The 12,333-nt window shown below is 41.2% G+C and overlaps 1 protein-coding gene across 22 annotated transcripts in view; it reads left to right on the top strand.

Annotated features, from left to right (window-relative positions):
* TTN (titin) overlaps positions 1–12,333 on the top strand; it is a 270,727-nt gene that overhangs the window by 238,190 nt on the left and 20,204 nt on the right. For all 22 annotated transcript variants that reach the window (XM_081814090.1, XM_081814067.1, XM_081814082.1 and 19 more), the window contains 16 exons: positions 152–448; positions 551–1,138; positions 1,231–1,533; positions 1,652–1,948; positions 3,313–3,600; positions 3,710–4,009; positions 4,271–4,573; positions 4,672–4,977; positions 5,094–6,860; positions 7,190–7,483; positions 8,186–8,473; positions 8,592–8,891; positions 8,974–11,040; positions 11,137–11,439; positions 11,554–11,859; positions 11,965–12,255. In XM_081814090.1, coding sequence (XP_081670216.1) covers positions 152–448; positions 551–1,138; positions 1,231–1,533; positions 1,652–1,948; positions 3,313–3,600; positions 3,710–4,009; positions 4,271–4,573; positions 4,672–4,977; positions 5,094–6,860; positions 7,190–7,483; positions 8,186–8,473; positions 8,592–8,891; positions 8,974–11,040; positions 11,137–11,439; positions 11,554–11,859; positions 11,965–12,255 — 8,298 coding nt within the window. The remainder of the gene's footprint in view (positions 1–151; positions 449–550; positions 1,139–1,230; positions 1,534–1,651; positions 1,949–3,312; positions 3,601–3,709; positions 4,010–4,270; positions 4,574–4,671; positions 4,978–5,093; positions 6,861–7,189; positions 7,484–8,185; positions 8,474–8,591; positions 8,892–8,973; positions 11,041–11,136; positions 11,440–11,553; positions 11,860–11,964; positions 12,256–12,333) is intronic.

The following is a 12,333-nucleotide window of genomic DNA, read 5'->3' on the forward strand; positions in this document are numbered from 1 at the left end:
TAGCTCAGAAGCCAAACTAGTTATATAAAAAGTAGGACTCAAATCAAAGGAAGTATGTGGCCTTCATTTAAAAGTTTTCTTTGACAATGCAGAAAGAACACACAGGGAAAAAAATTAATAATCCCTTTCTTCTGATGTTTTACTTTCTTAGAAAAACCAAGCCCACCTGAAAAACTTGGAGTAACAGGTGTATCCAGAGATAGTGTTTCCCTGACCTGGTTGAAGCCAGAACACGATGGTGGAAGCAGAATTGTACACTATGTCATTGAAGCACTAGAAAAGGGACAGAAAAATTGGGTTAGATGTGCGGTGGTAAAGTCAACCCATCACATTGTTTCTGGTCTGAGGGAGAATTCTGAATACTTTTTCCGGGTGTTTGCTGAAAATCAAGCTGGTCTGAGTGACCCAAGAGAGCTTCTGCTTCCTGTTCTTATTAAGGAACAACTAGGTATGTCAAATTTTATGTAGAAGCAAAATTTGAGATGGTTTGTACTGATGTAATTTTTAGAGACTCTTTTTCACCTTCATCTACCATGCTCTTATTTTTCAGAACCACCTGAAATTGATATGAAGAATTTCCCAAGTCATACTGTATATGTGAGAGCTGGTTCAAACCTTAAAGTTGACATTCCAATTTCTGGAAAACCACTGCCCAAAGTGACCTTATCAAGAGATGGTGTCCCCCTAAAGGCAACCATGAGATTTAATACTGAAGTTACTGCTGAGAACCTGACCATCAATCTCAAAGAAAGCGTTACCACTGATGCTGGAAGATATGAGATCACTGCTGCCAACTCCAGTGGAACAACCAAAGCTTTCATTAACATCATTGTACTGGATAGGCCTGGTCCCCCAACTGGCCCTGTTGTGATTAGTGATATAACAGAAGAAAGCGTGACTCTCAAATGGGAGCCACCGAAGTATGATGGCGGAAGTCAAGTTACTAATTACATTGTACTCAAGAGAGAGACAAGTACTGCAGTATGGACTGAAGTGTCTACAACAGTTGCAAGAACCACGATTAAAATCATGAAGCTGACCACAGGAGAAGAATACCAATTCCGCATCAAGGCAGAAAACCGCTTCGGCATCAGTGATCACATAGATTCAGCATGTGTGGTTGTCAAACTACCATACAGTAAGTTGCAAACTTTTTAAAGATCCCAGGTTCTCATTTACATAAATGTTTTAAGTGTCTGTATTAACCTAAGGGATTTCCCTCTTTTGTAGCAACACCTGGACCACCATCTACACCATGGGTCACCAACGTTACTCGAGAAAGCATCACCGTGGGCTGGCATGAACCAGTGTCCAATGGAGGCAGTCCAGTTATAGGCTATCACCTGGAAATGAAAGACAGAAACAGTATTTTATGGCAAAAAGTCAACAAATTGGTCATCCGCACAACTCACTTCAAAGTCACAACAATCAGTGCTGGACTTATTTATGAATTCAGGGCATATGCAGAAAATGCTGCTGGTGTTGGAAAACCCAGCCATCCTTCTGAACCAGTCCTAGCCATTGATGCCTGTGGTATGTATTTTTCATGAGGAGGACGATTCAGACTACTTAAAAATGCAAAATCTTATTTCTGCAAAACAAAATAATGTTGACACAAGTTCCACTGACCTGCTTTCTCTTATTACCACAGAGCCTCCAAGAAATGTCCGTATCACTGATATTTCAAAGAACTCTGTCAGCCTTTCATGGCAACAACCAGCTTTCGATGGAGGAAGCAGGATTACAGGCTACATTGTTGAGAGACGAGACCTTCCGGATGGCAGATGGACCAAGGCCAGCTTCACCAATGTTATCGAGACTCAATTCGTCGTCTCTGGCTTAACTCAGAATTCCCAGTATGAATTCCGTGTCTTTGCTAGGAATGCCGTTGGTTCAGTCAGCAATCCATCTGAGGTTGTAGGGCCCATTACATGCATTGATTCTTATGGTAAGCGTTTTTAGAACTTTGAATCCCAACAGCAATTTAACCCAATATTTTTGCATACTTTTTCTGGTCCTAATCTATAGAATATCTTTTACTATGCACCTTAATTAGATATTTAGAAGAAAGTATGTGAACCAGTTGGGAGTCTCAGGAGGATTCCTTAATCTCTCCTGGTCTCTTAACTGTAAAATGTGAGATTTGGACTACCGGATATCTAAAGTCCCTTTCAAATTCAACCTTTTAGAATTCTTTGATTGTATGAGTTGGTGCTTTCCCTTTTCTATTTTAAACTATCAGAATCAATAATTAAAACCATGGTTGAATGCCCAGAGAATATTCCTCTTAAATAAGTAAAAGACCAAACAGGCATTAATGATGATAGTATTAGCAGTAGCTAACATTTACTGGGTATTTTTCATGAATTCTCTCCCTTAATTCTAACAACCCTAACATTAGCCCATTTTATAGAACAGAAACTGAGGTTTAGAGTGCTTATGTAACTTCCCTAACATGGAGCAGATCATTAGGGTAGAGTGGGAATTCAAAAAGACTCTAGAACTTTCTCTACGTTGTTGTCATCCCAAAACACACATACTTGGCCATTCTGGAAAATCAGGAACACATTCAACTTAACAATGGTTTCAAAATTAAAATTTCATGAGGGTGAGGTACCCGGTGACACTTTCTCTAAAAGTTCCCTGTGTTGAAAGAGTCTCTCTGATATCTGGGCAAAAGTATCCACTCCTGTCCTCATGCTCAGAATCCCAGGGCTGTTCTTTATGAATCAGGCTTTGTGGACACTGTTTTAAGACTGTGAAGCAAGTCAAATTTAGTTCTGTATCTCAAAAATTCTAAGCATCCTGGCAGAAAATCTGTCCAGTGAAATACAGAGCCCTGTGAGTAAAGAATTCAGACTTCAAGAGTCAGACATGAACGGCCTACAGTTGGATGTCAGTGAACTGGGAAGGGAAGATAACAAGAACTGGAGGTAGTCAGAGGAAAAGAAAGGAGAACCTAGAATGAGAGAAAATGTATAATGCAGCTTCTTCGGGATGTTCTCACTACCATATCCCATTTTGTCCCTGGAATTAAACACCTGATAGACTTTAAAATACATTTCAAAGGCATTGAAGTCCCTGTGTGATTACTGCAATGTCACTGGAGGACAGAGCTTCCTCACAACCTTTCTTCCCCATCTGGGATAGAAGCGTGGCTTGTAAAATTTAAAGTTTAAAATAGTAAGTAAATAAAATTAGAACTACTATATACATATATATTAATAAAAGCCAGTGACCTTACTTCGAAGTTGCAATTATTTTTTCCATCCTTGTGGTCTTTTAAATATTTCTCATCTGTTTTTCCTACAGGTGGACCCGTAATTGATTTGCCTCTAGAATATGCAGAAATTGTCAAATACAGAGCAGGTACATCTGTGAAGCTCAGAGCTGGCATTTCTGGCAAACCTGCGCCTACAATTGAGTGGTATAAAGATGATAAAGAGCTACAAACCAACGCACTGGTGTGTGTCGAAAATACCACCGACCTTGCATCTATACTCATCAAAGATGCAAGTCGCCTGAATAGTGGAATCTATGAACTAAAACTAAGGAACGCCATGGGCTCAGCCTCAGCCACCATCAGACTACAGATCCTTGGTAGGTGCTGATTATAGGCCGTCATATTTTGTTTGCCTAAAACTTAGCAATTTTAAATTAGTAGCCTCTTAAAAAGTACTGACATATTGTTTTCTTCTTTCGTTCACAGACAAACCAGGACCTCCAGGTGGTCCCATTGAATTTAAGACAGTCACTGCTGAGAAAATAACCCTTCTCTGGCGCCCTCCAGCAGATGATGGTGGTGCAAAAATCACTCACTACATCGTGGAAAAACGTGAGACAAGCCGCGTAGTATGGTCTATGGTGTCTGAAAATTTGGAAGAGTGCATCATAACCACCACCAAAATTATCAAAGGAAATGAATACATCTTCCGGGTTCGAGCTGTGAACAAATATGGAATTGGTGATCCACTGGAATCTGATCCAGTGGTAGCAAAGAATGCCTTTGGTGAGACATGACTTCATTAGGAAACTGAAATCAAATGCTTGAAATTTTTCAAATGAACTATTCTGCTAGCTTGTATGTTTTCTTAAAATGATTTTCTTAGAATGTTTTCTTTTGTCTCACATCTCCCCTCACTGTCATCTGTCACAAGGGAAAGGATAGTCAGTGAAACTAATATTCTTACATAGGATTTGAAGATTGAAAGGTAGAATTTATCAATGATGTCGATCCTTCAAACTCATTTTCCTTCTCTTTTCTAAATAGTTACTCCTGGGCCTCCAGGCATACCGGAGGTGACCAAGATTACCAAGAATTCAATGACTGTTGTCTGGAGCAGGCCAGTTGCAGATGGTGGTAGTGAAGTAAGTGGCTATTACCTTGAGAAAAGAGACAAGAAGAGTCTGGGATGGTTTAAAGTCTTAAAGGAGACTATCCGTGACACCAGAGAGAAAGTGACCGGCCTAACGGAAAACAGTGACTACCAATACCGAGTTTGCGCTGTAAATGCTGCTGGTCAGGGTCCATTTTCTGAACCGTCCGACTTCTACAAAGCTGCTGATCCTATCGGTAAGTGCTCATAAATGCAGCATCTTCACCTATGTCTCCTTCATGTCCCTAAATTGTACATGATCGTGTAATTACTGTATTCTGAATGGTCATTCCAGACCCTCCAGGCCCACCAGCTAAGATAAGAATAGCAGATTCAACCAAATCCTCCATCACTCTTGGCTGGAGTAAACCCGTCTATGATGGAGGCAGTGCTGTTACTGGATATGTTGTCGCAATGAGACAAGGAGAGGAAGAGGAATGGACTGTTGTCTCTACCAAGGGAGAGGTCAGAACTACAGAATATGTGGTATCAAACCTCACACCTGGAGTCAACTACTACTTCCAGGTATCTGCTGTAAACTGTGCTGGACAAGGAGAACCTATAGAAATGACTGAACCTGTACAAGCTAAAGATATACTTGGTATGTTCCCACTGGTATGGTTGTGCTTTGTTTTGTTTTTTTTATGAGAGTGCTCCTAGGAAATCATTCATTTTCTTGCTTTAAAATTAAAATATATGTCCATTTTATGTCTGCAGAGGAACCAGAGATCGACCTAGATGTGGCTCTCAGAACCTCTGTTATAGCTAAAGCTGGTGAAGATGTACAAGTGTTGATTCCCTTTAAAGGCCGGCCACCACCTACTGTAACATGGAGAAAAGATGAGAAGAATCTGGGCAGTGATGCCAGATACAACATTCAAAACACCGATTCATCTTCGTTACTCATGATTCCTCAAGTCACTCGCAATGATACAGGAAAATATATTCTCACAATAGAAAACGGTGTTGGTCAAACAAAGTCTTCGACTGTGAGTGTTAAAGTGCTTGATACGCCAGCTGCCTGCCAGAAGCTACAGGTGAAACATGTTTCTCGAGGCACAGTCACTTTGTTCTGGGATCCTCCTCTCATTGATGGAGGATCTCCCATAATTAATTATGTCATTGAAAAGAGAGATGGCACCAAGAGAACATGGTCTTCAGTGTCACACAAATGTACCGGTACATCCTTTAAGATAACAGATTTGTCAGAGAAAACTCCATTCTTCTTCAGAGTTCTTGCAGAAAATGAAATTGGAATTGGGGAACCCTGTGAAACTACAGAGCCAGTGAAGCCTGCTGAAGTCCCTGCTCCTATCCGTGATCTGTCAGTGAAAGACTCAACAAAGACTTCTGTTACCCTGAGCTGGACCAAGCCTGACTTTGATGGTGGTAGCATCATCACAGAATACATTGTGGAAAGGAAAGGTAAAGATGAACAAACATGGTCACATGCTGGCACAAGTAAGACCTGTGAAATTGAAGTTAGCCAACTTAAGGAACAGTCAGTCCTGGAATTCAGAGTGTCTGCCAAAAATGAGAAAGGGCTGAGTGATGCTGTCACTATTGGGCCAATTACAGTGAAAGAACTTGTAATTACACCTGAAGTTGACCTGTCAGATATCCCGGGGGCAAAAGTCGCTGTGAGAATTGGGCATAATGTGCACCTCGAATTACCTTATAAAGGAAAACCCAAACCATCTATCAGTTGGCTGAAAGATGGTTTGCCACTGAAAGAAAGCGAGTATGTTCGTTTCAGTAAAACCGAAAACAAAATTACTTTGAGTATTAAGAATGTCAAGAAGGAGATTGGAGGAAAATACACCCTTATTCTCGATAATGCAGTTTGTAGAAACTCCTATCCCATTACAATCATCACACTTGGCCCACCATCAAAGCCCAAAGGGCCCATTCGATTTGATGAAATCAAGGCTGACAGTGTCATCATGTCATGGGACGTGCCTGAAGATGATGGAGGAGGAGAAATTACCTGTTACAGCATTGAGAAGCGGGAAGCTTCACAAACTAATTGGAAGATGGTGTGTTCAAGTGTTGCCAGGACAACTTTCAAAGTTCCTAATCTAGTCAAAGATGCTGAATACCAGTTTAGGGTTAGGGCAGAAAATAGATACGGAGTCAGCCAGCCACTTGTCTCAAACATTATTGTGGCAAAACACCAGTTCAGGATTCCTGGCCCCCCAGGAAAGCCAGTTGTATACAACGTGACTTCTGATGGCATGTCACTAACTTGGGATGCTCCAGTTTACGATGGTGGTTCAGAAGTTACTGGATTCCACGTTGAAAAGAAAGAAAGAAATAGCATCCTCTGGCAAAGAATTAATACATCACCAATATCTGGAAGAGAATATAGAGCTACTGGACTAATGGAAGGCCTAGATTACCAGTTCCGTGTATATGCTGAAAATTCTGCTGGCCTAAGCTCGCCCAGTGACCCAAGCAAATTTACTTTAGCTGTTTCTCCAGTAGGTAAGTAACTGAGTATTATTTGAATATATTTAATTCAGCAACTGAATATCTTACTAACAAGTAAATCAAACACAGCTTTTCTTCCACATATCACCTTCTCACCTATCTTCTGTCCACTAGAGAGCTGGTCAAGTAAAGCAAAGGGGATGATTTTAAGTCAGTCTAATAAAGTAATTTAAAGTTCTTTTTAAAGCTTAGCTACAAAAAAAAAAAAATTGAAATTAGAATGAGCTCAGGGGATTTATTCATTTTTTCCTTCCACTGTGAATGAGCTGATGACAGAAATGGATTACAGAAATGATACTGTTAATTTCCATATAATTTTTTAGACCCACCTGGCACTCCTGACTACATTGACGTCACCCGGGAAACCATCACACTTAAATGGAACCCACCATTGCGTGATGGAGGCAGTAAGATTGTGGCCTATAGCATTGAGAAACGGCAAGGGAGTGATCGCTGGATCAGATGCAACTTTACTGATGTCAGTGAATGTCAGTACACAGTCACGGGACTTAGTCCTGGGGATCGATATGAGTTCAGAATAATTGCAAGAAACGCCGTTGGTACTGTAAGTCCGCCCTCGCAGTCTTCTGGCGTTATCATGACAAGAGACGAAAATGGTAAGCATTTACAACTGATCTCCAAATATGCCTAAAGGCATTCACATTTTTTTAAAGATCCTTTAGGCCCCTGGTCTGTAAAAGGGGAGCAGGAACATCATTTCATACAGATTACCCAGGGTTGTTATGTGGATGAATTAGATTTTCTACCTTTCAGATAAAAAGAAGAAGAAAAAAAGCTAATTGGCATCAATTCTTTTTACCATGGCTATTGTCTCACTCTGTTCCCATATAAATAGCATGCAAATGGGAATGAGGTTTTTAGTTTTGTAATTCCAGTCATTTATAATAAAGAAAAACACTCTCAAGAATAACTATCCAGCTTTACTGAAGTTAGTAAACTACAACATACACCCAATGGTACAGTCATCAGCTTGCTTGAGTGCAGCTGATGACCTCTTACAGGAACTTGTTTGAATATACAACAGCTTTAGGAAGTAAATGATCTATAAATGTTTTCTTCTTACAAATGGCAATGCAAGATTAATAACATGACAGACATAAAAAGGGGATAACCTGATAGCATGCAGATGTTCAGCCCCATAATCTAAATTCTCAATTATCAATCCTGCTTTCACAATAGCCTTTGGTAACACAGGATAAACATTACCCTTCCAAGCTTTAGGACATGGTGCTAATGTAAAACATGCTTATGTTTGTATTTAGCCAAACTAACTCATAGTATTTCTATTTCTTTTATAGTTCCACCAACTGTAGAGTTTGCCCCTGAGTACTTTGATGGTCTCATTATTAAGTCTGGAGAGAGCCTTAGGATTAAAGCTTTGGTGCAGGGACGGCCAGTACCTCGAGTAACTTGGTTTAAAGATGGAGTAGAAATTGAAAAGAAGATGAATATGGAAATAACTGATGTCCTAGGATCCACCAGCCTTTTTGTTAGAGATGCTACCCGAGACCATCGTGGTGTATATAGTGTGGAAGCCAAAAGTGCATCTGGCTCCTCAAAAGCAGAAATTACAGTGAAAGTACAAGGTACTTCTGAAATAACTTCTTAATCTTACAATTTACAGGACTTGGGTTAGAGACATGCCTGACTACATTTTTAAGGGGCAAGGAAAAATAAACTAACTCTGGAAACTTTTTCTTATAGATACACCAGGAAAAGTAGTTGGGCCAATAAGATTCACCAACATCACGGGCGAGAAGATGACCCTGTGGTGGGATGCTCCTCTCAATGACGGCTGTGCTCCCGTCACTCACTACATCATTGAAAAACGGGAAACCAGCAGACTTGCTTGGGCACTAATTGAGGATAATTGTCAAGCCCACAGCTATACTGCCACCAAACTAATAACTGGCAATGAATACCAATTTCGTGTTTCTGCAGTTAACAAGTTTGGTGTTGGGAGGCCACTTGATTCTGACCCAGTGGTTGCTCAAATACAATACAGTAAGTATCTGTATTTACCAAGTGGTACTATGTTGTAAGATTAACTTCCAACCAACATGTCTAACTTGTCTTCATTTTACAGCTGTTCCCAATGCCCCTGGCACTCCAGAACCTAGTAATGTAACAGGCAATAGCATTACCCTGACATGGGCAAGGCCAGAATCAGATGGTGGCAATGAAATTCAACAATATATCCTTGAAAGGAGAGAAAAGAAAAGCACACGATGGGTAAAAGTGATCAGCAAAAGACCAATCTCTGAGACAAGATTCAAAGTCACTGGCCTGATAGAGGATAATGAGTATGAATTCCATGTCATGGCTGAAAATGCTGCAGGAGTAGGACCTGCAAGTGGTATCTCAAGACTAATCAAATGTAGAGAGCCGGTCAGCCCACCAAGTGCTCCCACTGTGGTCAAAGTGACAGACACATCCAAGACAACTGTGAGCTTAGAATGGTCTAAGCCAGTGTTTGATGGCGGCATGGAAATAATTGGATATATTATTGAAATGTGCAAAGCTGACTTAGGAGACTGGCACAAGGTAAATGCAGAGGCATGTGTGAAAACAAGATATACAGTCACTGATCTACAAGCAGGTGAAGAATACAAATTCCGGGTTAGTGCTATCAATGGTGCTGGAAAAGGAGAGAGCAGTGAAGTGACTGGCACAATTAAAGCAGTTGACCGATTAGCAGCTCCTGAGTTAGATATCGATGCAAACTTCAAGCAGACCCATATTGTTAGAGCTGGGGCCAGTATTCGCCTCTTCATTGCCTACCAGGGTAGACCTACTCCTACAGCTGTGTGGACCAAACCTGACTCCAACCTTAGTATTCGGGCTGATATCCACACAACAGACTCTTTCAGCACCCTCACTGTGGAAAACTGCAACAGAAATGACGCAGGGAAATACACCCTTACCGTAGAAAACAACAGTGGTAGTAAATCAATCACATTCACTGTAAAGGTGCTAGACACTCCAGGCCCACCTGGCCCAATCACTTTCAAGGATGTGACCCGCGGAACTGTTACACTGATGTGGGATGCTCCTATCCTTGATGGTGGTGCCCGAATCCATCATTATGTGGTAGAAAAACGAGAAGCAAGTCGTCGTAGCTGGCAGGCTATCAATGAAAAATGCACTCGTCAGATCCTCAAGGTCAGTGACCTGGCAGAAGGCGTTCCATACTATTTCCGTGTTTCTGCAGAAAATGAGTATGGTGTGGGTGAACCCTATGAAATGCCAGAACCAATCGTAGCCACAGAACAGCCTGCTCCCCCTAAGAGACTTGATATCGTTGACACAAGCAAATCCTCTGCAGTCTTAGCTTGGCTTAAACCTGACCATGATGGAGGCAGCCGGATCACTGGCTACCTTCTCGAAATGAGACAAAAGGGATCGGACTTCTGGGTTGAGGCTGGTCACACCAAACAGCTGACTTTCACAGTTGAGTGCCTGGTTGAGAACACTGAATATGAATTCCGTGTGAAGGCCAAGAATGATGCTGGCTACAGTGAACCCAGGGAAGCCTTCTCCTCTGTCATCATCAAGGAGCCTCAAATTGAGCCCACTGCTGATCTCACTGGAATTACTAATCAGCTCATAACTTGCAAAGCAGGAAGCACATTTACCATTGATGTCCCAATCACTGGTCGTCCTGCTCCCAAAGTAACATGGAAGCTTGAAGAAATGAGACTTAAGGAGACAGATCGAGTGAGTATCACAACAACAAAAGACAGAACCACCCTGTCTGTAAAGGATAGCATGAGAGGTGACTCTGGAAGATACTTCTTGACCCTGGAAAACACAGCTGGTGTTAAAACATTTACCATCACAGTTGTGGTCATTGGAAGGCCAGGTCCAGTAACTGGCCCCATTGAGGTCTCATCTGTCTCAGCTGAATCATGTGTCCTGTCATGGGCTGAACCTAAAGATGATGGAGGTACTGACATTACTAATTACATAGTTGAAAAGCGTGAATCAGGCACAACAGCTTGGCAGCTTGTCAATTCCAGTGTCAAGCGCACTCAGATTAAAGTCACTCATCTCACAAAATACATGGAATATTCTTTCCGTGTCAGTTCGGAGAACAGATTTGGTGTCAGCAAGCCTCTAGAATCAGCACCAATAATTGCTGAGCATCCATTCGGTAAGAAAAATAAAAATATTTCAAACTCCATTATTAAGTATTTCCCTTGAATTTTATAAAACTGTATTCATATTTAATACCTTTGTTTATATTTAGTCCCTCCAAGTGCTCCTACCAGACCTGAAGTTTACCACGTGTCTGCCAATGCCATGTCTATTCGTTGGGAAGAACCTTACCATGATGGTGGCAGTAAAATCATTGGCTACTGGGTTGAGAAGAAAGAACGTAACACCATTCTTTGGGCGAAAGAAAACAAAGTGCCATGCTTAGAGTGCAACTACAAAGTGAGTGGCTTGGTAGAAGGACTAGAATACCAGTTCAGAACATACGCACTCAATGCTGCAGGTGTTAGCAAAGCCAGTGAAGCTTCAAGACCTATGATGGCTCAAAACCCAGTTGGTATGTATTAAAACTGAATGGGTATATTTGTTTATTATCATCATCACCATCATCATTATTGACACTAGAATTCAGAGTTGTATTTTTTTAACTTGACTTTTGCATCCCTTCCAGATGCACCAGGAAGACCAGAGGTAACAGATGTCACAAGATCAACAGTGTCACTGATTTGGTCTGCCCCAGTGTATGACGGTGGCAGCAAGGTTGTGGGCTACATCGTAGAGCGTAAGCCAGTCAGTGAGGTTGGAGACGGTCGCTGGCTAAAGTGCAACTATACCATTGTATCTGACAATTTCTTCACTGTGACTGCTCTCAGTGAAGGAGACACTTACGAATTCCGTGTGTTGGCTAAGAATGCAGCAGGAGTAATTAGCAAAGGATCAGAATCTACAGGCCCTGTCACTTGCAGAGATGAATATGGTAAAATAAATAAATAATAATTATCAATGTACTCCTTTTAAATGATTACCATTTTGTGAAAATAAACTGTCATATATTTATTCATATCCATTTTGCCTATGACAGCTCCACCCAAAGCTGAATTGGATGCCAGATTACAGGGTGATCTGGTTACCATCAGAGCAGGCTCGGATCTTGTCCTTGATGCTGCAGTTGGTGGCAAACCTGAACCCAAAATTATCTGGACCAAAGGGGACAAGGAACTAGATCTCTGTGAAAAAGTCTCTTTGCAGTATACAGGCAAACGAGCAACTGCTGTGATCAAGTTCTGTGACAGAAGTGACAGTGGAAAATACACGTTAACAGTGAAGAATGCCAGTGGGACCAAGGCCGTGTCCGTCATGGTCAAAGTTCTTGGTAAGCATGTCAAATGTTCTTTTATTTCTTATAGAATTTTCAAGTGTGGAGAAAAAAAAAGATCTGAATCATTACTTG

Source organism: Leptonychotes weddellii, chromosome 3, assembly GCF_054177405.1.
Source record: "Leptonychotes weddellii isolate Sample4059 chromosome 3, ASM5417740v2, whole genome shotgun sequence".
NCBI lineage: Eukaryota > Metazoa > Chordata > Mammalia > Carnivora > Phocidae > Leptonychotes > Leptonychotes weddellii.